The sequence below is a fragment of the Aquarana catesbeiana genome, linkage group LG06 (assembly GCF_042186555.1).
Source record: "Aquarana catesbeiana isolate 2022-GZ linkage group LG06, ASM4218655v1, whole genome shotgun sequence".
In the NCBI taxonomy this organism is placed as follows: domain Eukaryota; kingdom Metazoa; phylum Chordata; class Amphibia; order Anura; family Ranidae; genus Aquarana; species Aquarana catesbeiana.
The window spans coordinates 67,275,270-67,301,061 of record NC_133329.1 but is presented as its reverse complement, the minus strand read 5'-3'; the positions used below and the strand labels follow the sequence as shown (position 1 = coordinate 67,301,061).

At 42.6% G+C, this 25,792-nt stretch overlaps 1 protein-coding gene across 1 annotated transcript; it reads left to right on the top strand.

Moving 5' to 3' along the window:
* Positions 1-4,589: 4,589 nt before the first annotated feature.
* LOC141148565 (H-2 class II histocompatibility antigen, A-K beta chain-like) lies at positions 4,590-17,830 on the top strand. The gene is made up of 4 exons (XM_073636124.1): positions 4,590-4,646; positions 12,502-12,801; positions 13,044-13,142; positions 16,500-17,830. The coding sequence occupies exons 1-4, from the start codon at positions 4,607-4,609 to the stop codon at positions 16,787-16,789; spliced, it is 729 nt and encodes a 242-aa protein (XP_073492225.1). The 5' UTR covers positions 4,590-4,606; the 3' UTR covers positions 16,790-17,830.
* Positions 17,831-25,792: the final 7,962 nt, after the last annotated feature.

Here is a 25,792-nt window from a genome sequence, read left to right as displayed (position 1 = left end):
CAGCAAACAGTTTGTGTATCAAAATAATAAACTCCCAACTGTCCCTGATTTTGAGGGACTGTCCCTGATTTGGAACAAAGTCCCTCTGTCCCTCTTTCCTCCTCATTTGTCCCTCATTTTGGTCTGATCTATATAGTTGTATATAAAATGCACTTTTTATCTTTCAAAAAGTGTCTCCCAGTGCTAAACCTTTTATCTGATTTCTAAATTGTTGCATTTGTACATTTCAAAAGCCAATATTAAAAAATAGTAGTGATAACAAAAAGTCTTTTGTTGTAAACCCTCATGTTTTTTCACCTTAATGCATACCTTAAAACCTTAAAACTTCTGACCCTGACCGGCCCCCCAGCCCCCCCGTTTTACTCACCTGAGCCCGTTTGTTCCCATGGAGGAGATGCACTCTTCCGCTATGCCCTCGGTTCTCTGCTATTGATTGGATAGATTGATAGAAGCACAGCCATTGGCTCCCGCTGCTGTCAATCAAATCCAATGACGCAGACGCCGGGGGGGCGGGGCCGGGGGTGGTATTCTGTGTCTATGCACGCAAATTCTGGACTCGGGAGCCCGCCTGCAAGGGGTTTACTGAAGCGAGGAGGAGCCGCGAGCGCCACCGGGGGACCCCAGAAGACGATGATCGGGGGTACAATGTGCAAAACAAAGTATGATATGTTTGTTATTTAAAAAAAAAAACAAGGGTTTGCAATCACTTTAACTAATCATTTTTTTGTATAATTCTCCTTTAAGTGGGCGTGGCAGGGTGTGTGTCCTATGCATACATACTTTTGCTAATAGGTGTCCCTCATTCCCATCTCAAAAAGTTTGGAGGTATGCAAATGAGAGGGGCTTAAGCTGCGTACACACCATCGAACTTTCGAAGGGAATTGTGTGATGACAGGCTGTTGGCGGAAAACCGTGTGTACGCTCCATCGGACAATTGTTGTCGGATTTTCCACGAACAAATATTGACTAGCAGGTTTTTAAATTTTCCGCGGACAAATGTGTGTTGTCAGATTTTCTGATTGTGTGTACACAAGTCTGTTGGACAAAAGTCCAAAGTACAAACACGCATGCTCGGAAGTAGAAGAGGTCGGTCCTGTAAACTAGCGTTCGTAATGGAAAATTAACATTCGTGACGCGGCAAATTATGAAATCTCCAGATTTTCAAACATTCTCTTCTTCTTTAATGGGATAATAATGAAGCTGCTTTGCTGGTGATACTGATAGAGTTCTGCCAAACACATTTTCAAAGGCTTTTTTTTTATAGTGATATCAAGAATAATATTTTTTTTATTTTTTATTTGGGCAAGTTACCACAACACCATTATCCTGTAATTTTTAAGATCAAAGATACAACTATGTTGGTGTCCCTTGTCAATTTTACATTGTATTTTATAAAATGTAACTGCCTACTCCCAAACTGTCATTTGAAGTAAAACACACAGCCAAGTATTATTCTACACAATTTTTTTATTGTGCATTAAAAAAATAAAACAAATAAAATTAGACATGTTATCTGCCAATAGAACTTAACCAAAAAGTGCATTCTATGCATCCAAAAATATAGAAAATATACCAAATCAAATCATTATTATTCAACCAAAAAAATAATGTCAAAGCAATAACTCCAAGGCCAATAATAAATAACACGTCATCTCCTCCGATTCCGCAACATGGCTGGTTGACGAACGGCCGTTCAGAAACAAACTTAAAATCGCGAAATGAAAAGCGCGAATCAACACTCACCAAACTTCTATTAACACAAAATTAGCAGAAGGAGCCCAAAGGGTGGCGCTAAAGAGTTAAAAAAACACGTACTACGTCACTATGTTCGTAATTGTTGGCCAACAATTGTGTGGCCGTGTGTATTCAAGACAGGTTTGAGCCAACGCTCTTCTGACAAAATTCTTGTTGGCGAACAATGCGATCGTGTGTACAAAAACTTGAGTAGTATTAATCCCTTGGCATTTAATGAACAGAGTAATGTCAAGCAGTGCAACATTGCCCAGTACATTTTTCTTAAAGCAGTATGAAACCCAAAACAGAAATGTATTATATTGCAGTTTACCAATCCTGTGATGGCTGCAATCATATTATTATTTATTTTATTTTTTTTAGGATTTCTGTTCACTTTATTTTCACCTGGTGATCCTGCCAGTAAAACACGTCCAATCTCAGGGTGTTTGCATTCTGGATGAACTAGTAAAGCAGACACCTTTGGACAGCAGCATTGTCAGTCTGGGGGAGGGTAATATAAGACAAGCACATTTAGATGGATTTGACTAACAAATTGAAGTTAAACGCCAGGTAACACTTTGTAATCAGTTGCAGCAACAGTTTTTTTTCCCTTCTGGTTTCAAGGTTTTACTTAAATAAATAAAAGCTGATCATTGTAAGAACCCTTGTTAGGGTTACATAGTTTGTCTCAACCTTCTAAATGCTACTTTGTCTGGACAGCTTTGTCTGTAAGTGAATGTAAACCTGATTTATGAAATTTGAGCTGGGCACATATATCCGTAGTGTTTTTTTATTTCTCTCCAAAGCACCAAAGTCCTGTGTCTTTCTCCTGCTCCGTTTTTTTTCAGCATGAGAACTTGTGACAAGTTCTCCAACACCTGAGATAAAACCAGGCTGAATTTTGTGTCGGGGTGGGTGCTATAAATACACTAGCAGAGAGCTGGTCTATTCACAGAACAGCTCTACAAGTTTCTACCTATATGGAGGGGGGGGGGGGGTGCCTTTCCTCCAATCAACTGTCTCCCAGTGTAATCCAACACTACACTGCTACTGCTAAATGAGGAAGTGAAAATTTAAAAATATAAAGATGAAGACAGCAGATATACATGTAAAACTTATGTAGGGAGATATGTTTCATCTCTGTGTATTATCAGAGGCTGTTCACTTCTCTGGGTATATGTGAGGGTTTACATCTACTTTAGAGTGTTACTAAACCAACAACAGTAAAATCAGTCTGTATAAGCAGTACAGCATTCTTGTTATACTCACTGTGGAACCTAAGGGGTAAATCCTCTGCGCTGTGTAAAAAGGCTACTTGATCTTGTATGAACAGATCCTCTACTTCTTTTACTGTCCTCAATCCATCTCCTGATAGTACAGAGGCTAGGGGGCACTCTGCACATGCTCAGTTTTGTGTGTATTGCTAGAGAGGTTTTTTTTTTCTTGGAAGGGTGCATGTGATCAGCACGGGACCAATCAGTACTGTCCAGACAGAGGGTCAGGGGTCCTGCAGACTCATAGAACAGTCAGAGGAGAATAAAAACTCCTCCTACAAGCTTTACTAGACACTGATAGAAGTCACAAGACTGCTATATACTACTGATGAGAAAAGGTATTTAGCAGTTTATATTTACTAAAATAATTGCATTTCCATGTTATGTGTACTGTAGGAGACCAGATATAGTGAATGCAGGGTCCGGGGTTTAGTAACACTTTAAGGTGAAAAACCTTCTGTGCTGCAGCTCCCCCCCACCCCAGACTCCCCCTTTCCCTTACCTGAGCCCAATCCAATCCAGTGATCTGCACCAGCACAGTGGCTCCTGACATTGTCTGTTTCCTCATTGGACAAATTGATAACAGCTGGAGCGATTGGCTCCTGCTGCTGTCACTCAAATCTGGTGACACGGGAGCTGGGGACGGGGGCCGAGTGCCGCTGGCTGTATCAATAGACGCAGCAGCAGGACCCAGGAGCGAACATGCAGGGGTGCCCCCATGGAAAACAGCTTTCCGTGGGGGCACCTGATGAAGAGGAGGGACCTGGAGTGCCAGCGGGGGACCCTAGAAGTAGAGGATCGGGGCTACTTCTAGGGTCCCCCGCCGGCAAACCAGGTGTATAGGCATTAGTGGCGGCCCGTAATGCAGGGCGCAGGGGCACCGCTCCCCTATCCATGCGGCCGGCCCACTAATCTACATGTGAGGCGCCAGACGCATGGATTCCAATAGTGTTTCTTTTCTTTTTTTTTGAGCATGTGATTAGAGCCTGAGGCTCTAATTGGCTTTAAAAAATGGTGGGCTTGGGGCGCAGAGCACAGTGCCCGAGCCCACCCAGTTGAGTGACAATAGTGAATGAATATTCGCTATTGCCACACCGATTCTCCTCCTGGCCATTTAGGAAGCGGGTCCTGAGACCCGTTTCCTGATTGGTTGAAAGGAGAAGCAATCCTATTGGCCTAGGAGGGAGGAGACAAGCAGGAGACGCAGGGGAAGCCAGACTGACCCACCAGCTGCCACTGGAAGATGGAGGGGGGATCCACCGCGCACCCTCCAACATGTCAGTCCGGGGGCAGCACAGGGCAAGTGAGCCGGCGACCGGGGGGTGGGTATGGTGCAGGCTTGAGTGCTGGAGCGACTAGGGGGGGGTCCATGGACTCGTCTGCCACCCCTTCCAACCGGTGGAGCACCAGCTGCCACTGATAGGCATGTTTGTTATTTTTTTATACAAAAAAAATGAAAGTTTACACTTTAAAAGTAAGTTGTAAAAATAACAGCCTTACTGGCAGGATCATCAGGTAAAAAAAAAAGCCAACAAAAAAGAAAGCTTGTAAGCGGAGCTCAGCGCTTGATGCCTGATACATGTTCTGTGAAGTACAACATGGAGAGGAAGGAGAAGGATACCCAGCTGCAGATAATGGGTAATAATAACCATAATGGTAGTGCTACCTAATATGTATAAAGAAGGCATGTAGGTACTGGTGGATTGACAAAGACCTCCACAAGATAGGGTCCTGCATCACACAAACTTACTAGTAAACTAACACAGCAGAAATGTGGTGTATGGTGGTGGGGTCTTGGGAAGTAGCTGAAGGTTTTTTTGTGCTTTCAGGTAGAGGGGTGGAGGTGGGGTTGCCACCTCATCCCCTTTGAATTACACAGGTTCTGAGGCTAATTAAATGCAGATAAGGCAACAAGTGAGTTTAATTACCACCTTAATCAGCCACAGAACCTGTGTAATTAATATGTGTTCGGGTTTAAAGGGATGAGGTGGCAACTCTAGGTGGAGGGCTGGGGGTCACAAGAGCCTGTGTTAGGTTCTTTGGTAATCTGAGCAAATTTTATGAAAAAGGATAAAGCTCACTCTCTTTGAGAGTCTCATATGTGTGTCATAAAAACTGCCTTCCCCGATTCAATGCCTCTGAACTGGTGGGACATCCCTTTAATCTAGGACACATATTAATTCCACAGGTTCTGAGGCTGATTTCATGCAGATAAGGCACCAAGTGAGTTTAATTACCACCTTAATCAGCCACAAAACCTGTGTAATTAATGCGAGTCCTGGATTAAAGGGATGATGTGGCAACCCTAGTAGGGCACCTGTACAGAAGGTTTTCTTCTATAAAAATAGCTACAGAACCTGCATTGCAAGTTAGCTGTAGGCAGTAGCCAGCAAAGCATAGTACACATTGAACTTTGTGACTACTGCTTCATTCTGCCAGTAAGGAGGTCATTTTGACTTAAAATGGCTAGCAAATGGTTGGGCTGGAAACAAAGGCTGTTTTCAAAGGGAAGAGGATAAGCAGACGGTGTGTGTTAGAGAGCAGCTGCCCTAGTAGAATAATGCATGGGGACTGTAAAAACTCCACAAATAACCACCCTGATTCCACCCAGCTATAACCGTCTGATCAATCATGCTAGTAAAAAAAACATGAAATCAAAGTGTAGAAAATTATGCCCGTGGCCCCTTAGTTGAGTTTGAAACAAATATGATAACCTTTAACCTTCGTTGTACCACAACGTTCACATTAAACACACAGACCAGTGTCACCGTTAAAACTTTAACCAAACCACCTGCTCATTCGTTCAAGATTCAAGCACCAAGTAACTGTACCAACCACCAGGTACCACCATAAACAGTGTCCACCCACACCTGTGAGGTGACATTACTCCAATAAAGTTAAAGCCATAAAAAAGCGAAGGAGGGGAGCAGCAGAAATATTCTGTGCCTTATATTGTACTAATTCAATTAAAGCCGTGAACCAAGGAAGACCATGTAGAAAGGAAAGGAGGGGTTGGTTGTAGGGGATGGCAAGTCATGGTTAACACTGTGTCCCTAGCAAAGGCTTACCAGTTATGGTGCATATGTTATAAGGTGCAAAATCAGCTACTCATGCCCCTCACATGATGGTACTCTGTACAAATACATAATGTCACCTGCAGGTCTCTCATCCAACAAGGTAGTTGATGCATTTCCTGAGTCTCCTTGCTCTTTGGACCCCTCTGTTGAACCCCACCACACTGCAGAATCCTTTACAGAGACCATGTGTGTAAAACAGTATTTCTTTATAGACCCAGGTGTCCTGTACAGCTACAAGGGCATGGCTCAGCATTTGGCCTGATTGAACCAGCTTCTTTTTAGAAGCATTTTTTTAACAATTTGTTCGTTTGTGAATATGGCTTTTTATTTTGTTTTGGATTGGCCTCAGTTGTGGACCTTACTTTTCCTGAGCGCACTGGTATTCTTCTTGCCCTAACTGCGCATTGGCTCCCCCTCTGTTTTGATTCTCAGCTTTGGGTTCCCTTACATTGTCTGTCTCATCTTCTGGGACCACTTTGCTCTGTGTAATCCTTAGCTTGTCTATTGACTTTCACCAGTGAGACCATCTCAGGAACCTTATTTTTGGAGTGCCTCTCATCACAAACTTGCAGGTGGCTCTGAGTATCTTCTGCCATGCTTGCTTCTGTGTTTAGATCTAACCCAAGCGGTCAGCATTTTTCCATGGGTGTTGCTGGTTGCTGGTTAGCTCACTAGAAAGTATAGCAAAGAGTGCAGGTGAGTAATCCAATACCCAGTGGGCATAACTGCATATCATTAAGTGTTCTTGCATAGCAAGACCACTTACTGTTATCTCACATATATATTATTCTTATTATTATAGCCAAATTTACCACCCTAACTCCTCCCACAGTTTTTACACTATATAGACAAGTAATATACCGAAACGTGCGGATTGTTCCCGAATGGTGTGCTATTACTTTGTGGAACGTTTCGCCGAATGGTTCACGAAATATCGTCGTTTTTGCGGCGAAATTGGTCCCATAGGAATGAATGGGGAAACTAGAGTGGGAGATGACAAAAGCTGGAAAATCAGAACATGATTTCTAAACTGCCGCCACTCCCTCATTTTCAAGCCCACCTACACAAATCTTATATCAAAACGTTCAGCTATCCCTGCTGCCACTAAACATGTCCACGGCTAAGCCATAGTCCTGATAGTTTTCACAATATGACCATTTGTTTGCAACTCACGCCGTCCATTGACATTCATTGAAACTACACTCTAGCCCCCTCCAAATTTGAAGGGCAATTTCTAAACTGCGACTGTGCCTTCATTTTTAATATTTCAGAGACATACTATACATCAAAATCTAGGTCTGGGTCTTGTGATTCTCACAATATAAAGATCTTCGCTGTAGGATGTATAGTTTTTAAAATACGGCCATTTGTTTAGAGGTCATTTCAGGAAATTTTAGCCATTAATCAGAGTGTACTGTTAGTGTTTGTTTTGTTGCCATGGTTACCAAAGCTTCTGTTATACACAGGGGGGAAGGTGGTTGGAGCATCTCAGCTCTGATTACAGAGCCCGGGGGAGGGGACAGAAACACCATGTACTGATTTATAATAGAGGAATATGATGGGGCAGTTTTGATGGGGTAATTCTGATGGGGCAGTTTTGATGAAGCAGTATTTGGGAAGCATAAACAGGGCATGAGCGTTGCTAGGAAACAGTGGTTGTAAACACAAGATGCTGAGACACCCCAAATGCATGTGACTTCATCTGCTAGACTTGATAATGCTTGTAGACTCCTCCCACAGTTTTCACACTACAGAGACAAGTAATATACCGAAACGAGCGGATTGTTCCCGATTGGTGTGTTATTACTTTGTGGAATGTTTTGCTGAATGGTCCACGAAATGACGTTTTTGCTGCGAAATTGGTCCCATAGGAATGAATGGCGAAATGTTCAAAACTAGAGTGGGAAGTGACAAAAGCTGACAACCCCATGATCAGCCAAAACATTATGACCACCCCATGATCAGCCAAAACATTATGACCGCCCCATGTAAAAAAAAAAATATTTTTGAAAAAAAAAAAAAAATTTTGAAAAAAGTAAAAAAATTATTTTTGAAAAAAAAAAATCATTTTTGAAAAAAAAAAAATATTTTTGAAAAAAAAAATATTTTTGAAAAAAAAAAATTATTTTTGAAAAAAAAATATTTTTGAAAAAAAAATTTCTTTTAAAAAAAAAATTATTTTTGAAAAAAAAATATATTTGAAAAAAAAATATTTTTGAAAAAAAAAAATTATTTTTGAAAAAAAAATTACTTTACAAAAAATAATAATTTCGAAAAAAAAATTATTTTTGAAATACAAAAATTCATTTTTGAAAAAAAAAATTACCTTTGGAAAAAAAAAATTACTTTTGAAAAAAAAAATCATTTTTGAAGAAAAAAAAATCATTTTTGATTAAAAAAAATTCATTTTTGAAAAAAAAAATTACTTTTGAAAAAAATGTTCAGCTCTTTCAGCGAATGATGGAACTTTTTTACTACTATTTATACTTTTTAAAATATTAAGCTTTTTAACACTTTTCACAGTTACTCAAGCCACTCCACCCCACCCAGTTACTCCGCCCACTCCAGTTGTAGAGGCAAGAACACTTTCACAATTTCCCCAGAAATTGTACCTTTTCTAGTTATGTTTATTCTAGGAGAGCAGATGGGTCACAGGGTGGGATTATTGTCCAGTACCCTGAAAGCAGAGTCAATGCAATCCAGTGTCTATTTCTGTAATATGGCGGTGAGATGGTGTAGCTTTCACCATGGCAGTGAGTGAACATTTTTCAATGAGAAAACCCCTATTTTTAACATTCCTAGACTGTACAAAGCAGCCTTTCTCAACCCGGGTACTTTGTGACCCTAGGGTGGTCCTCCCTATCTCATGCACCACCAATGTAAAGAAGCATTTTTCTGACCACCAATCTAAGTCAAAATTGCTCCACTGAGCAACAATGTGAGAGAATGCATACATTTTTACTATCTGTTTTACTTTTCTGGCTATGTTTAGTATTTGCTTAAATTCATTATTATTACTGAGAATACTTTTGTCAAATAGAGTGATTCAAGGTGTCAAATACATCAAGTACACCACAGTCTTTATTCTTTTTCCTTATATCTCAACCCATTGTTCTTGCTAATGTACCCTGCACTGAAAATATAGTAATTATTAGTAGGGGTCCCCTCAGACAAAATACCGTATTTATCGCCATATAACACGCACAGTCGAATAACACGCACATTCATTTTAAGGGGGAGGTTTCAGGAAAAATACTTTTAAATAAGGAACTTTGAAGCAAAATAAGGGTCAGTGCCCATCTGCAGCCTCACCATTGCCATCAATGCAGCCTGATCAATGCCCACCTGCAGCCTCACAAGTGCCACCAATGCAGCTTTATTAGTCCACATCAATGCAGCCTTACCATTGCCATCAATGCAGCAGCCTCGTCGCCATTGCCATCTATTGACTTCCTATTACACAGAGGCCGCCAAGTAAACAGGAGATTCTCACTGTATGTAATCTGACGGCACTCGTCCCGCCCTCCCCCCCCCCATTGCCTATTTGCTATTTGCACCCGATTTTCATGGTGAAAAAGTGAGTGTTATACGCCAATAAATACAGTAGTTATTTTAAAGGTTCCTCCATGGTAAAACAGTTGAGAAAGACTGGTGTCGAGTATATGTTAAATTGTACATCTAGTCTTAACACTATTTTAACACAAACAAATTTGAAGTGGTTTTAAATGTGCTACTTAAATGTTTAAAGTGATAATAAAGGCTCAAATAAAAAAAATAACAAACATGTTGCTGCTCCTCTATGCCAATTCTTCACTGGCTTCCCCTACCCCACCGTATAAAATTCAAAATGCTAACCACAACATACAAGGCCATCCACAACATCGCCCTCAGCTACATCACCAACCTTATCTGCAGATATCGCCCAAATCGCCCCCTCCGCTCCTCCCAGGACCTCCTGCTCTCTAGCTCCCTTGTTACCTCCTCCCATGCTTGTCTTCAGGACTTCTCCAGAGCCTCTCCCATCCTCTGGAATTCCCTTCCCCGGTATATCCGATCAGCCCCTACCCTGTCCACCTTTAGGAGATCCCTGAAAACTCACTTATTCAGGGAAGCCTATCCCACACCCGCCTAACAACCTCATCAAATCATTCCCCAGCATCTATTACCTTTTGTACCACCACCCCCTCCCTTTAGAATGTAAGCTCTACGAGCAGGGCCCTCCTGTCCCTTCTGTATTGAACTGTACTGTAATTGTGCTGTCCCCCCTCTACATTGTAAAGCACTGCATAAACTGTTGGCGCTTTATGAATCGTGAATAATAATATTAATAATACTTACCTGCTCTGTGCAGTAGATTTGCACAGAACAGCCCTGATCCTCTTCTTCTAGGGTCCCCCACGAGAACCTCCCCCTAGCTTGCTCCTGAGCCCCACTGGCTGTGTCCATAGACAAATACAGCTCTACTATGCAGCTCTCCCGTCAGCCCTCTCTAACTACCTGAGCCAGATCCTGATCCAGCAATGTTCACGATAGCAGCTGCTGTGATTGACAGCAGCAGGAGCCAATGGCTCCCAATGCTCTCTGAGACAATGAGGAGGCGGAGAACCGGGACAGCAGCTGCTCTTGTGCACTTTGCTAGATCAGGATCAGGCTTAAAGAGGAGTTCCACCCGAGGTCCAGTAAAAAAAAAAAAAAATTAAAAGTCAGCAGCTACAAATACTGCAGCTGCTGACTTTTAATTGGACACTTACCTATCCCAGGGTCCAGCGATGCGGGGGGATCGAAGCCCCGCTCGTCTCCCCCTCCGTTCAGCGGCCCCGGCATTGCAACTGTGGGCGCCGGGCTGTGGCTTCACAGACTGGCACCCACTGCGCATGCGCGAGCAGCGCCGCGCGCCGTGATTGGCCGCTCAGTCACCTGGGACCTGTAATGGGTCCCAGATGATTGACAGGAGGGAGGGAGCAGAGCTGAGCCCTTTCTGTGCCGAGGGGGAAGTGATGTCACCAGCCCAGGCACTGGAAGAGACAGACTACGAGGGACCACCTAGCAACAGGCATTTAGAGGTAAGTAAAAAAAAAAAAATTATCCAAATGTTTTTTTGTATTTTTTTTTTTAATTTTTCATGTAGTTTTTTTTTTTTTGGGTGGAACCCCACTTTAAGTAAGTATTTGGGGTAGGGGGCCGGGAGGAGAGCTGCATAGTGAAGGTTTTTTTACCATCATGCAAATAATGCATGAGCCTTTACAACCACTTTAAATATGCCCTGAAAATGTGACATTGTAACACAATCAAAGAAGGACCACACAATACAATAAACTAAAATAAAGGGGGAGAAACACACCTGCATGGTTTATATGTACAACTAAGTTAAAATTGGCCACTAGAAAACATATCAAACTAAAATACACAGGACTTAATTTCTGCATAGACAAACCCTCTTTGGTGAATTGAACAAGAACACCTTTGTTACTAGTAAACAATTTTGCATATAGGGCAGTAAGTCCCACATAGTAGGTATTTTCCTTTATATTGGCAGTATCAATTCCCTCTACGCATTTTACAGGATTCAGCTCAGGTTTCTATCCCCCTTGTATTGTGTGGTCTTTCTGGGGGCACCTAAAAGTTAGTTTTGAGCAGGGGCATCGCTAGGGGGTGGCTTTTGGGGCTATAGCCCAGAATCTGGGACCAATAGCCCCAAGTCTCTGCTGGGGTCCCCAAGGGGAGGGGAGGCTCTCTAGGGACCCTTATGTAAATGGGGGGCTCTCTGGGGACCCTGATGCAAGGGAGAGGCTCTCTGGGGACCCTGATTTTAAGGCAGAGGCTCTCTAGGGACCCAGATTTAAGGGGGAGGCTCTCTGGGGACCCTAATGTAAGTGGGGGGCTCTCTGGGAATCCTGATGTAAGTGGGGGGCCCTCTGGGAATCCTGATGTAAGTGGGGGGCCCTCTGGGTACCCTGATGAAAGGGGGAGGCTCTCTGGGGATATATATACATATGCACGTATATTACTGTATGTGTATGCATGCCCAAGCGTATGACTTTCTTTACTACGCTGCTATGGGCTCTAGCCCCAGATCTTTTGCAGACCTAGCAACGCCCCTGGTTTTGAGCTTAGGTAATTTTAGGATTTACATTATTTGGATGTGGTGTCTCCTTTGGTTTGTATGGAGCTTCCCAAAATGTAAAAGGGTTTATACTTTTTATATATGAAAAAAGCCGGAACCCATCTCACCTTGTAGGACACTTGTATCAATCAATGTCATGAATGTAATAATGAAGTGTAACCAAAACTATTACTTTTCCTTTTTTCTACTGTTGGAGCAATAGGATTTTTGTCAGGTTTTCATTGATGGTCTTATAAAATGTGTTCTGTTTTTAGACGTAACCTAAAAACTGACAATATTTTCTTCTCAATAGCTTCACTAAAAGTCCTGATAACAAATAAAGTTGTCACTGAGAATAAAGCAAGCACCATGACCTGCACAGCCACCGAATTCTTCCCCCCGGATATCAGGGTTACATGGCTCAGAGATGATCAACTTCTACAAAACTCGGAAATGAGTGAAATCACACCAAATGATGACTGGACATTTAGCGTGAAGAGCACTGTAATAATTACACCATCCGATGATGACCGGGAACGGATCTTCTCTTGTAGAGTCCAACACGCCTCCCTGCCAGAGCCTAAAAGGGTGGATTTTCAACTAGACATCAAAAGTATGATTGATTATTCTTTTATGTGTTCACTATATGTTGTATGCTATAGAAATGTACAGTAGATGTGATCCTGATTGAGTCCAGAAAGAAGAGACTGGATGGGATTTTCCTTTTTTGCGAAAATCTTGGAAGTACTCCTAGACTTGCACTCTAGTGGTACTAACTTACATCTTTACATAAACTTACCACTTGGGTTTCTAGATTTTATTATTGTTTTATCTCTTGCATTTCTTTATTTTCAGAAGACATCAACATTGGAATGTATTTGGGAATAGCTGCTGCAGTTTTTTTCTGTCTATTAACTGTTCTGGGAATTTGGTGCTATAGAAGAAGCAAATCAGGTACGTATTTGTTTTGCCTTGTGAAAATATACTGTATGTCTCAAGATATACATCAGCCTTTAGGATGTTTAGAAAATATAGGCTTTTAAACATAGTAAGGTGTAAAAAGGGTATTTTTAATGGATTAAATGTGTAAAAAATTTGTACAGACAGTTATACAGGTTCAAAGGCACAGAGGAAACCAGTAAATATATCCATATACAGCCAATCAACCCTAAACCATCTATCTGATGCTCCTGTTCCCCTGACGACATGGATTGACACAAAATGCGTAGGGAGGGGCTTGACTGGTGACGTCATCACGCCCCCCAAATGGTTGTCGGTGTGGCATCTATACTGTGTGCCAGTGGCGGCCCGTCCATTAGGGGGTGCCACCCCCCTACTCCATGCGCCCAATCCTGCATGTAGAAGCACTTGATTTGAGGGTCTTATTGGCTTCAAAAAGGGTGGGCCCGGGGTTGGCTGGCTGGGGGAGAGTTGGCTTTCTTGGCTGGGGGGCCACGGGCCACCCCCCCACCCAGTAAATTGAGCACCAGCGGCCACTGCTGTGTGCTGATTTGTCTTAATGTGTTAGTCTGTCAGACACAAGTAGAGGAGAGCCGATCGGCTGCTCCTCTGACAGGGGGGTCTGTGCTGATTGATTATCAGTGCAGCCCCCCCGAGGATGCCCACCCAGGACCACCAAGGATGCCCACCACTTGTAATAACCAGGTATGCCACCCATGGCCACCAGGGATGCCACACTGTGCCCAAAAATAATGCCAGTGCCCATCACTAGTGCCTTCCAATCAGTGATGCCCATCAGTGCCATCTATCAGTGTACATCAGTGCCATCTAACTGTGTACATCAGTGCCCATAAGCGCTACCTATCAGTGCCCAACTGTGGCCATCAGTGCCACCTATCAGTGCTGCATATCAGTGCCCATCAGTGCTGCCTATCAGTGCTGCATATTTAGTGCCCATCATCAGTGCCCATCGGTGCCACCTCATTGGTGCCACCTCATCGGTGCCCATCAGTGCCACTTTGTCAGTGCAGTCTCATCAGTGCCCATCAGTGAAGGAGAAAACTTACTTATTTACAACATTTTGTAACAGAAACAAAAACAAAATTTTCGATCTTTTTATATTTGTTTAGCAGAAAATAAAAATCCCAGAGGTGATCAAATACCACCAAAAGAAATCTCTATTTGTGGGAACAAAATGATAACAATTTAGTTTGGGTACAGTGTTGCATGACCGCGCAATTGTCATTTAAAAAGCAACAGCGCTGAAAGTTGAAAATTGGCCTGGGCAGGAAGGGGGGAAAGTGCCCAGTATTGAAATAGTTAAAATAGTAAGTAGAAGTAAATAGTTAATTTGGAGCAGCTCGGTCCAAACTGTTTAACCTTCACTTCTTGCTGAAATTCAGAATTAACGCTTTCTTTCAGATTGTAGAAAAAATTGATTATACCATATATAAACTCTAAAAATCACGTAAAACGCCAACACAGTGACAAGTGTATTAATCTTCTCCTAAATACAAATATATCTACATAGCTACGTTTGAGCCGAACTCCAAGAATTCAGCTGCATTGTAAAATGTACTGAATTATTAGGGGTTAAGACATTCTAACAAGGGGCATGCCACCTCATGGACGTATCACTTTAATTTACAGTTGACATCTTTACTGGGCGGCGGGAGTACAGCTATTGCTATACTTCCGGTGTTCCAGCGCTGGACCTTCTGGTCTCAGCAGCTGTAGAGTCCCATGAAGCCACTGTGGCCACTCCTATCAGTCTTGCTGCCTCTTCTTTCTGCATCTTCCCCAATGTGGTTTCACTGCCTCCTCTTTTTCCCTTCTCTCTCTCCCTCCATCCAGGGTCTATTCTTAGGAGCAGTCTCCTCTCTTCTTTTATTCACAATCCAGTCCTGCTGCCTCCTTTTTCTGCATTGTTCCCAATGTGCTCTCACTGCCTCCTCTCTCTTCTTCCTCCAGGGTCTATTCTTAGGAACTGCCTCCTCTCTCTCTTTCTCCTCCGCAATCCAGTCTTGCTGCCTCCTCTTTCTGCTTCCACTCCCGTGTGGTCTCACTGCCTCCTCTCTCTCCATTTTCTTCACAAACCAGTCTTGCTGCCTTCTCTCTGCCTCCTCTCGCTCACTCCTCCAGGGTCTATTCCTAGGAAATGCCTCCTCTTTCCCTCAACTCCTCAATCCAGTCTTACTGTCTCCTCTTTCTGCTTCCACCCCAGTGTGGTCTCACTGCCTCTTCTTTCCATTTCATTAAAAATCCAGTCTTGCTGCCTTCTCACTGCCCCATCTCTCTATATTCTTAGGAACAGTCTCCTCCCACTATCTCCTCCACATTTTAGTCCTATTGCCTTCTCTTTCTGTATCCTCTCAATTGTAGTCTCACTGCCTCCTCTCTATCCCTCCAGGGTCTATTCTTAGGAGCTGCCTCCTCTCCCCTCTCCTCTACAATCCAGTCTTGCTGCCTCCTCTTTTTGCTTTTACCAGTGTGGTCTCACTGCCTCCTCTCTCCATTTTCTTCACAATCCAGTCTTACTGCCCTCTCTGCCCCCTCCCACTCCCTCCTCCAGGGTCTATTTCTAGGAACTGCCTCCTCTCTCCCTTAACACCTCAATCCAGTCTTACTGTTTCCTCTTTCTCCTTCCACCCCAGTGTGGCCTCACTGCCTCCTCTCTCTCCCTCCTCCAGGATCTATTCTTAGGAACAGTCTCCTCCCACTATGTCCTCCACACTTTAGTCCTGCTGCCTTCTCTTTCTGCATCCTCCCTAATGTAGTCTCACTGCCTCCTCTCTATCCCTCCAGGGTCTATTCTTAGGAGCTGCCTCCTCTCTATCCCTCCAGGGTCTATTCTTAGGAGCTGCCTCCTCTCTATCCCTCCAGGGTCTATTCTTAGGAGCTGCCTCCTCTCTCCCTCTCCTCTACAATCCAGTCTTGCTGCCTCCTCTTTCTGCTTTTACCCCAGTGTGGTCTCACTGCCTCCTCTCTTCATTTCCTTCACACTCCAGTCTTACTGCTCTCTTACTGCCACCTCTCTCTCTCCCTCCTCCAGGGTCTATTCATAGGAACATTCTTCTCTTTCCGTCTACTCCACAATTCAGTCATGCTGCCTTCCTACCTACCTCTGCAAAAAACATCTTCTCACCCACCTCACAATTGTGTATCATTGTCTCATTGCCTCCTCTTTCTATCTTTCCTCCACAATCTAGCCCGTTGCCTCCTCTCCTTCCCCTCCACAATACATTCTTGCTTCCCCTTCCTCTCACAATTAAAGTTCAAAGTGCATATTTTTGTTTAATGTTATAGGTACTAATTCTGTGTTTTAGATGACTTTATTGGGTAACTTTGTAGTTCCAGCGCCACATCCACAAACTGTACAGCATCCAGAGTACATTGAAGTGGATCAACGCTGTACACCTGAAGAGCTGGTTCAACCATCTACACACGAAGAGCATAATATGACAGATTGCCAACATCAACATCCTCCCCAGGAGGCTAATATGGAAGAGGAACCTGGTGACATTAGACATAATCATAGGACTTCCACAGATCTTCACTTACCACCCACAGGAGAGTTAAATTCTGAAGAACTGGATGAATTTGAGATAATAGATAGTTCAGAGGTGCCTTATTATCCATAGATGATGAACCTCCAGGATTATCCTTCATGTCACAATGTGGCTGAGCAGAGAAGAGTCTGGGGATACTATAAACCATGAAGATTTCACTCATCATCATACACAACAATCAGTTGGACCACACTGGTGAAATCAGCTAATTAATTGAGTGTATTTTCCCATAGATTCATCCCCATAACATGCAAAAGCCTTTGGTGGATCTCATTACATTGGAGCATTAATACCATAGAAGCTTCCTATTAATAATGTTCTATCCAGTGCTTCTCTATCTAATAAGTGTGGTCCTCTTTTGGGGGGTTATGAGGAATTCCGTCCACAAAATGGGAATTGCACCAAACCTATCGGTAAATAGGAGAACCAGAACTAAGTGGAAGAGTGGGATGGGTAATAAGGTTAGCACTGCCTCCAGCCAAGACAGGGCCACTGTGAACAGAGGGGATTCCCTTCCTGGGAAATTAACCACTAATCTGATCAAAGTAATTGGAAGCAGAGGAGGAACTATTGCAACCAGCATAAAACATTAACCATACCATAAGTATATAGATGCGCAGCAGTATAGAAATAATACAAACTTTATCTAGGAAAAGATTAAAAACAGTATGCATATCTAATGTACAACCCGATTATATCAGCAATGGGCCTGATAGAAGTCCTGGTGGAATTATGCCCATATACTGTACCCTGATATATATAGTTATTTATAGAGATACCTTCAGATGAATATTGCAGCAAAGACCCATTGTAGGGGCCCCTGAGGATGATGCAACATCTGTCTTTGTATTGGAGACCTGAAGACATGATCTGTGGTGCTGAGGAGACCTTCCAGCCTTTACCCAACCAGCCTGGAATGCAGTCCTAGTTATCTGGTAATAATTGTCTCTTTTGCTTTGATATTAGTAGCATGGACAAATCTGCCAACACAAGCCTTGAGGAATCTACATAATGTATACTTTTGTGGCAATTATCTTCTACTGCAGAACAAGGGTGCATTTCCCTACGCACCAAAAGCCATCGGTATAAAATCTAACCTTTATTAAGGACTTTTTATAAAATGTATAAATAACTGTGTGTGTGTTTTTTTATTTTATTTTAAGGGAGTTTTTTTTTTTTGACTCCAGATAAAAAGAAAAAGAGGTACATCTATACCCAATTGATTCAAACAATGACAACTCTTTATTTACCTTGACATACAGTATATGTGGCATAATGTAAAGCCTCTATAAAAAAAATAACCACTTGGCAATGAATGTACAAGAAAGCTCAGTAGCTAAATAAACCTCTCTATTTGCTATAATCCCTCCATACAACTGAACTGAGGTACTATTTGAAAACCACCATATATCTTGCAGTATTCGAATCACCTTTCCCAATAAACCATGTTTAACCCTAAAATGTAATTTCAAAAAAGTGTTCTCAGATAAAAGACCCTGCATGTTTCACTCAAACAAGAGCTTCGTCAGGGGTGTAAAAGAGGGGCGTGGCCAAGAGCGGCATGTGAGCGGACGTGTCTCACAGAGCTCCCTCCTGAGACAGGGAGCAGTGATCTCTGTCATGTCACTAGGCAGAACGGGGAAATGCCTTGTTTACATAGGCATCTCCCCGTTCTGAGGCTTCGTGACACGATCGCCGGGAAACCGGCGGACATCGAGTCCGCGGATCCCGCGGGCACGGTCACGCCGTAGCCCCACTAATTAAAGGGGACGTACAGGTACGCCCATTTGCCCAACGCTCCCATTGTGCCGAAGTATATCAGCGTGCAGTGGTCGGCAAGTGGTTAAGGGATTCATCTCCAGGGCTTACTCTATGTTATTATGCAAAAGAGGATACCGCGCTATAAAAAAAATTAAGTGAAAAAACTTGTAGAGAAGCAGGCCCTAATATCACTGCAGTATTCACACACAAACAAGAAAAGTGCCCGACCACCGTAGCTGTAGATTCTGCTTACCAGACGGCAAGCTTAAAAGGCAGATGGCTATAACCCAGCCTAGGCCTTTTAGCTTGCAATTGAGCACAATAGGGACGGTGATTCGGATGGTGCAGATCGCTCCCTTTGTCCCGCTAAAGTGTCCGTACACTCAATTGGGTGCTCAGGAAAAGAGAAAACTGGCCATAGTGTAATATAGTCTGAATATCGTTTAATAAAACAAAGTAATGCACTTACAGTTAAAAGAAGATAACATCGCATAAAAGAATGCCGGCCGGCATAAGCAAAACAGAGCCCGTCCTCCTACTCCGATCGCGTGGTGACGTCACTACGTGCCTTCGTGCAGACGCGTTTCGTCATCAGCAGACATCAATGGGGTTACTCTATGTTATTGTCTGAATTCCTGGACGGCTTCCCATCCAGAGCTGCATCCAGGTGGGAGGATGACGTGGGCACTTTCAAGGAGGATCAATGGGAGGGAGGTATCGCAGGTCATACAAATGAGTTCTCTCAGTGACTCTGACAGTAGAGGGCAGCAGATTCCTACATAAGCATAGCAGACACACAAACTAGAATACTGATATCCGATCGCTTAGGAAAAGTATGGATTCAAGAAGTAAATGAATTGCACATTGACTCACCTTTGTTGGGTGACACGTTGTGGGAAGCCCCGGGATCATTTGCTCTTCTGATTATAATATGGTTTTGAATTGCCTTTTGTTTAAGGCTTGAAAGCTAGAGTCCAGGCAGATATAATAGACACAAGTGAATGCAGCGTTGTAATTATTAATACCTTTATAAATGTATTTTTAAAATGGAAACAGTGTAAGTACCTGAATGTGACCTGGTATCAGCCTCTTAAAATCCATGTACAGCAGAACACAGAATGGGAGAATTAGAAGCAGCACAAGGAGACAATCAGTTCATATGCTGACAAGAAGCATATGGATAGGAGGAGAAAGCCGAATGACAGAGAGATGAGCTAATGACTGCTTCTCCTTTCACTGTCCAACCACAGGCTGGGGGTGAATCTAGGATGACCTGGGCTCAGAGGAAGTGGGTAGAATGATGCTGGCCTTCTGACTGAGGGAATTTAGTGGCAGAAAACTGCAAGGGAAATCATTGGGCTGAAGCTGAATACTGCAGCAAAAGCTGATTTTGATATTTAATCTTTTAATGGACTATTCATTTTGGCTGGGGTTCTGCTTTAAAACTGAACTCCAGGCAAACCGCTAAATACACAGATGAAATATTTATATGGAAACAGTCTGGGGCAGGGATATGCAATTAGCGGACCTCCAGCTGTTGCAAAACTACAAGTCACATCATGCCTCTGCCTCTGGGTGTCATGCTTGTGGCTGTCAGAGTCTTGCTACGCCTCATGGGACTTAAAGTTCTGCAACAGCTGGAGGTCCACTAATTGCATATCCCTGCTCTAGGGATTTGTATTTCTGTCCATTCAGTAATAAAATTTACACTGCACTGCCTAACAGTACAGCATACCTCCCAACATTTTGAGAGGGGAATGAGGGACACCTACTTGCAAATGTATGTAGGCATAGGACACGCCCCCTGCCACACCCCCTTAAAGGAGAATTAACCCAAAAAAAGGTTAATAAAATCCACAAGGACTTTTTTTTGCCACTACTATTCCTTTATATTGGCTTTTAACATTTACAAATGCAGCAATTTAGAATTTGGATAAAAGGTTTAGCACTGGGAAACACTTTTTGAAAGATAAAATGTGCATTTTTTTATACAACTATATAGATCAGACCAAAATGAGGGACAAATGAGGAGGAATAAGGGACAGAGGGACAGTCTCTCGGAATCAGGGTCAGTCCCTTGAAATCAGGGACAGTAGGGAGCTATGGTACAGCCCTGTGAGTACAAAAGTCCTGCAGTTTAGTAACACTTACAGGTTTTGTCCCTCCCCCAGTCTGTAACTGAATAGACACAACAGACTGATGAACTCATCTCTCTGCCACTCTGTTCTTTTCTCCTATCAGCATGTCTCATGTTAGCACCTAAGAACTTCAGCACAACTGATTAGCTCCTTGTGCTGCTTCTCCCTTTCCCAGTATGAGTTCTGTTGCATAGGGCATGCAAGAAGCAGATACCTGAAAAAATGCAGGTGCTTGCATTTAAATAATAACAAAATAAATAAAATAAATGTAATGAAGGTTTTATGATTACAAATCTGCATTAATGCATGTCTTTAATTGTGCCTGGAGTTCAGATTTAACTGTGCTCACCTGGTGGAGTAACATGTTATATTGATATGTTTACAAGTTCTACATGAATCATTATAGTATAGGTAAGTATAGTAGTGTAGTGTAATATAGGTAAGTATACAATATTTATTTTGGAAAATGAAGATTTTATACAAGGTGCATCCATGGCACTCATCTTACAGCAGTATTAAACCCAACATCAAAAATATAAAATATTGCAGCTTACCAATCATCAGATGTGGTGGCTGCATTCGTTTTCTTATTTTAGGCTTTTTTCCCCCGTGTTTTCCCCTGGTAATCTGACCAATAAGGCTGGATTCACATCTATTCATTTTTAGTGCTTTTTGCATTTTGCAGATTTGAACTACAGTCCATTTAACACGGTTTCCTATGGAACACATTCTGTAGTGCAAATCTGCAAAATGCAAAAAGCACAAAAAATGCGTCGGTGTGAATCCAGCCTAACACACCTCTTGTATTAGAGTGTCCCCACTCTGGATGAAGGAGCACAGGGGGCACCTCTGGACAGCAGCATTGTCAGTCTTGGGGGGGGGGGGTGTTAGGTTTATTAGCTGATTTAGATCTTTTTGATTTAGAGCTCTCACTTTATAATCAATTACAGCAGTTGTTTTTCTTTTGTGATAAAGGTTTTATGTAAATAAATTGAAGCTGATAATTTTAAGCACCCCTGTCAATAGTAAATGGTTTGTCTCATCCCTGTAACTGCTACATCCGTAGGACGGCTTCTTCTGTTGAAATACAGTGCCTTGAAAAAGTATTCATACCCCTTGAACTTTTCCACATTTTGTCATGTTACAACCAAACATGTAAATGTATTCCAGGGGTCTCCAAACTTTCTAAACAAAAGGGCCAGTTTATTGTCCTTCAGACTGTAGGGGGGCTGGACTGTGACCAGTGGTAGCGGAAATTTTCCTGGCATCAGTGGAAGTAAACATCGCCACATTTGGTTTTTGGGGGTGGTATAGTGCCCCAGTTATTGGTGTCAGTGGGAGATATTCTGCTTCATTGTTGGTGTCAGTTGGCAGAATAATGTCTTGTATCAGTGGGCGGAGTAGTGTCCCAAGGGCCGGATAAAGGCAGGCAAAGGGCCACATTTGGCCCCAGGGCCACAGTTTGGAGACCACTGTGATAGACCAACACAAAGTGGAACATAATTGTGAAGTGGAAGGAAAAAAATAAATGGTTTTCCAAGTTTTTTTTACAAATAAATATCTGTAAAGTGTGATGTGCATTTTTATTCAGCCCCCTTTACTCTGATACCCCTAACTAAGATCTAGTAGAACCAATTGCCTTCAGAAGTCACCTAATTAGTAAATAGAGTCCACCTGTGTGTAATTTAATCTCAGTATAAATACAGCTGTTCTGTGAAGCCCTCAGAGGTTTGTTAGAGAACCTTAGTGAAGAAGGAGGATGTAATGTGCAGCACAGAGTACAGAGTGCAGTGGTCAGGAGGATGTAACAAACAGCACAGTATAAAGAGTGTAGTGGCCAAAATTACCAGTATACAAGGTATAGCCCAGAATACAGAGTGTAGTGGTCAAAGGTATGCAATTTATTACAGATTGCAGGTGTGAGGATACCAAGATAAGCAAGGGTGACCACATCTGTGTAGCTGTACAAAGGAGACTGGACCCACACATTCCTGTCCACATTTTTTGTCATTAATTCATATGTTATGGTTTTGAAATATTTTTTTTTATTAGTTAACACACTGATTAGTCAGCAGATGCCGAGATTTCATAAAATTGGCTTCCAGCTGAGACTCAATGATCACCTAATTGGGTGGTCATGTGATATCCCTTTGAGCTATATAAGAGTTAGTCTTTTTAATATTTGCTAGCTATGAGTAAGCACTCAGCTCCGAGTGCGAAACGCGTCAGCCAACCTGTACTTTCTGCATGATGGTCTTGTTATTTTGATGATCCCATCTTTTCAATAAAGTGAAGTTTTTGACTATATCCGGTGTGCGGCATCCAGATCTTCTAACTTTAAGCCTGTTCCGCTTAGCATTCAGCCAGCAGCTGGAGCTCTTCTGCTCTGGAAATCCTACATCAATCTCACACCTGGGTCTGTGTCCGCCTGAGCGGTGAAACACCCTCTTTGCTTGTCTGCATCTAAGGATATATGCTTTTCTCTTCACCTGCTCGGAGGCTTTCCCAGGCATCTTACAAACCATCTTGGTTACTATTATTTTTTCAAGAGTTCACTTAACCCACATTTACGGGAGAAGAGTTTTTCCTATTTACTCTATGGATCACAATACTACTTCGACACCCATGGCAGAAACTTTGTACAGCAGAACTCTAAAGGCACCCCCCCTCTGACAATCCATTAAGACAAACGTCACAGACACACACATCAGGAGTGTCGGATGACGATGGAGTATTGTTAATACGACATTTCAGAAAACTGGAACATATTATGGCGAGAGAAATTAGAGCCTTTTGGGACATCAATTTTCTGAAGGACTATTTGTCAATGGCTCACATACCACGAGGTTTACGGATCAAAAAATTTCCTACCTGAGAGCTGTTCAATGATGACCTTAAAAAAAAATGGACTGACACCCTGGATACATGTTCATTCAAACTAATGAATATTCTCATTGCCTCTAAAACCAAAGAAATGGAGGTATTGCAGTCTGATATGTCCTTAATCCAGACTGAACTTGCCTCCTCACAAAACCTGACAGCCTTTACAGACCTGGATAGCCGCTTGAGCAACAAATTAGACAAAATGGAAAAATCAGTGATCGCCAGCAAGAGAGGTAAAATGGCCCGGGATAAAAATGATTATGAGAGCAATAAAGTCTATACTTGGAAAAAACCATTGTTTGCCCACAATCGTTCACGGAGAAACCGTGGCAAACAGGTCAGTTTCCTCGACCAAGAAAGTGATTTAGCCGACAACACCCTGGCACGCACCATATCAGATTCCTCTCTTGACAGATCTACAGGTTCTGTGGAAACAAACAGAAGCAATAACCATTCTAACGCTGGAAACCCTCGCAGGTCAGGTTACACAAAGAGAAAGAAATCGTCCATAAAAAAACAAGAAGGGGCGGCAGGAGACACAAGAACTCCAAACAATTCACATTACAGCCTGAGAGGCAAAATGAAGAAATGAGTTCTACCGTACTCAACATCTCAAGGAGACCCCTAAAAGAAGAGGAAATCAGTCTTCTATCAAAAGGCTTAAATTTTAGTCCAAATAGACATTTTGATATATTTCACACAATTCTGGACGTTAACAGGTTTTCCCGTTTATTAACACTCAAAAAAACACTTTGGTTGTTCCAGAGAAGAGGCTATCCCAGGGAGCTCTGGCGAATCAGGTGAGTCTCCCCCTTCACCCATCTCTTTCAATGAAGTTTGTGCACTGCATGATTTAATAGCACTGGCAGATGAATCAGATCCACCCCCCCGTTGATCCCACTGATTTACAGAAAAAATTAATAATCAGATCTAAATCTGACTTTTACCCAGTGGCATCCAGGGGCAAGGATCTTGATTTATTCCAGAGGTTGGTGGAGGGGGAATTAACTCGCCTGGCTCACAGCTGCCACAGAAAACCCATCAAAGATAATTTGACACAAAACGAGAGATCAGCTCTGAAAATATTAACAGCAGATACCAGCATAGTTATCAGGAATGCAGACAAGGGGGGAGTAGTAGTTGTTTTGGACACTGACATGTACACATAGGAAGCTTCACGTCAGTTATCTGACACACAGACCTACCAATTATTTTCATCTAATCCTACACTCCCCTTTAAACACAAACTTTCTGCTCTTTTAGACAGAGCGGTATCGGCAGGTATCTTTTCACATTCAGATAAAGAGAAACTTATCCCTGAACATCCGGTCATGCCCATATTCCACCATTTACCTAAGGTCCATAAAGGACTTCAGCCTTTAACGGGCCGACCTATTGTAGCAGGAATCGGTTCACTTAATGAACGCTTGGGTGAATGGGTGGACTCCCAGCTACAGCCCTTGGCTACCAGCCTGCCTGGCTACTTGAGAGACACTAAGCAGCTGCTAAATAAATTACAACATTTACGATGGGAGAGTGGGTATAGGTGGATCAGTTGTGATGTCACCAGTCTTTATTCTAGCATCCCGCACAATTTAGGTATTCAGGCAGTTGCTTGGGCTCTCAGAGAATCAGGCAGATTTTCACTCATTTTACAAGATTTCATTTTACAGGCGTTGGATTATTTACTCACACACAATTTTTTCATGTTTGACGGGGGCTATTATCTCCAAAGGTGCGGGGCCTCCATGGGCGCCAAATTTTCGCCCTCCCTCGCCAACATTTTTATGGGTTGGTGGGAGAGGTCTCGCATCTTTGGACATGATAGCCCCCGCAGACTAGATACGTTTTTTTACTGCCGTTTTATTGATGACCTCCTGTTTATCACATCGGATGCAGATGCTGATTTAGAAACCTGGCTTTCATATTTCAATAATAATAACCTTAATTTGAAATTTACAGGTACTTTACTACCTCACAGCATCGAATTCTTAGATGTTAAACTTACTGGCATAGGCAACTCTATTCATACCACTCTATATAGGAAACCCACTGCTGGGAATGCCCTTCTTAGAGCAGACTCAGCACATCCCAAACATACCTTACGAGGTGTTCCGTATGGACAATTTTTGAGGCTCAAACGCTTGTGTAGCACCCCTGAAAACTTCCATAGAGAAGCACATAATATGGCCCAGCGTTTTAGGGACCGGGGGTATGGTACAGTCCTAGTCAATAGAGCACTTGACAGAGCGAGTGCTATCCCTAGACACACATTATTACAAGATAAACCCCA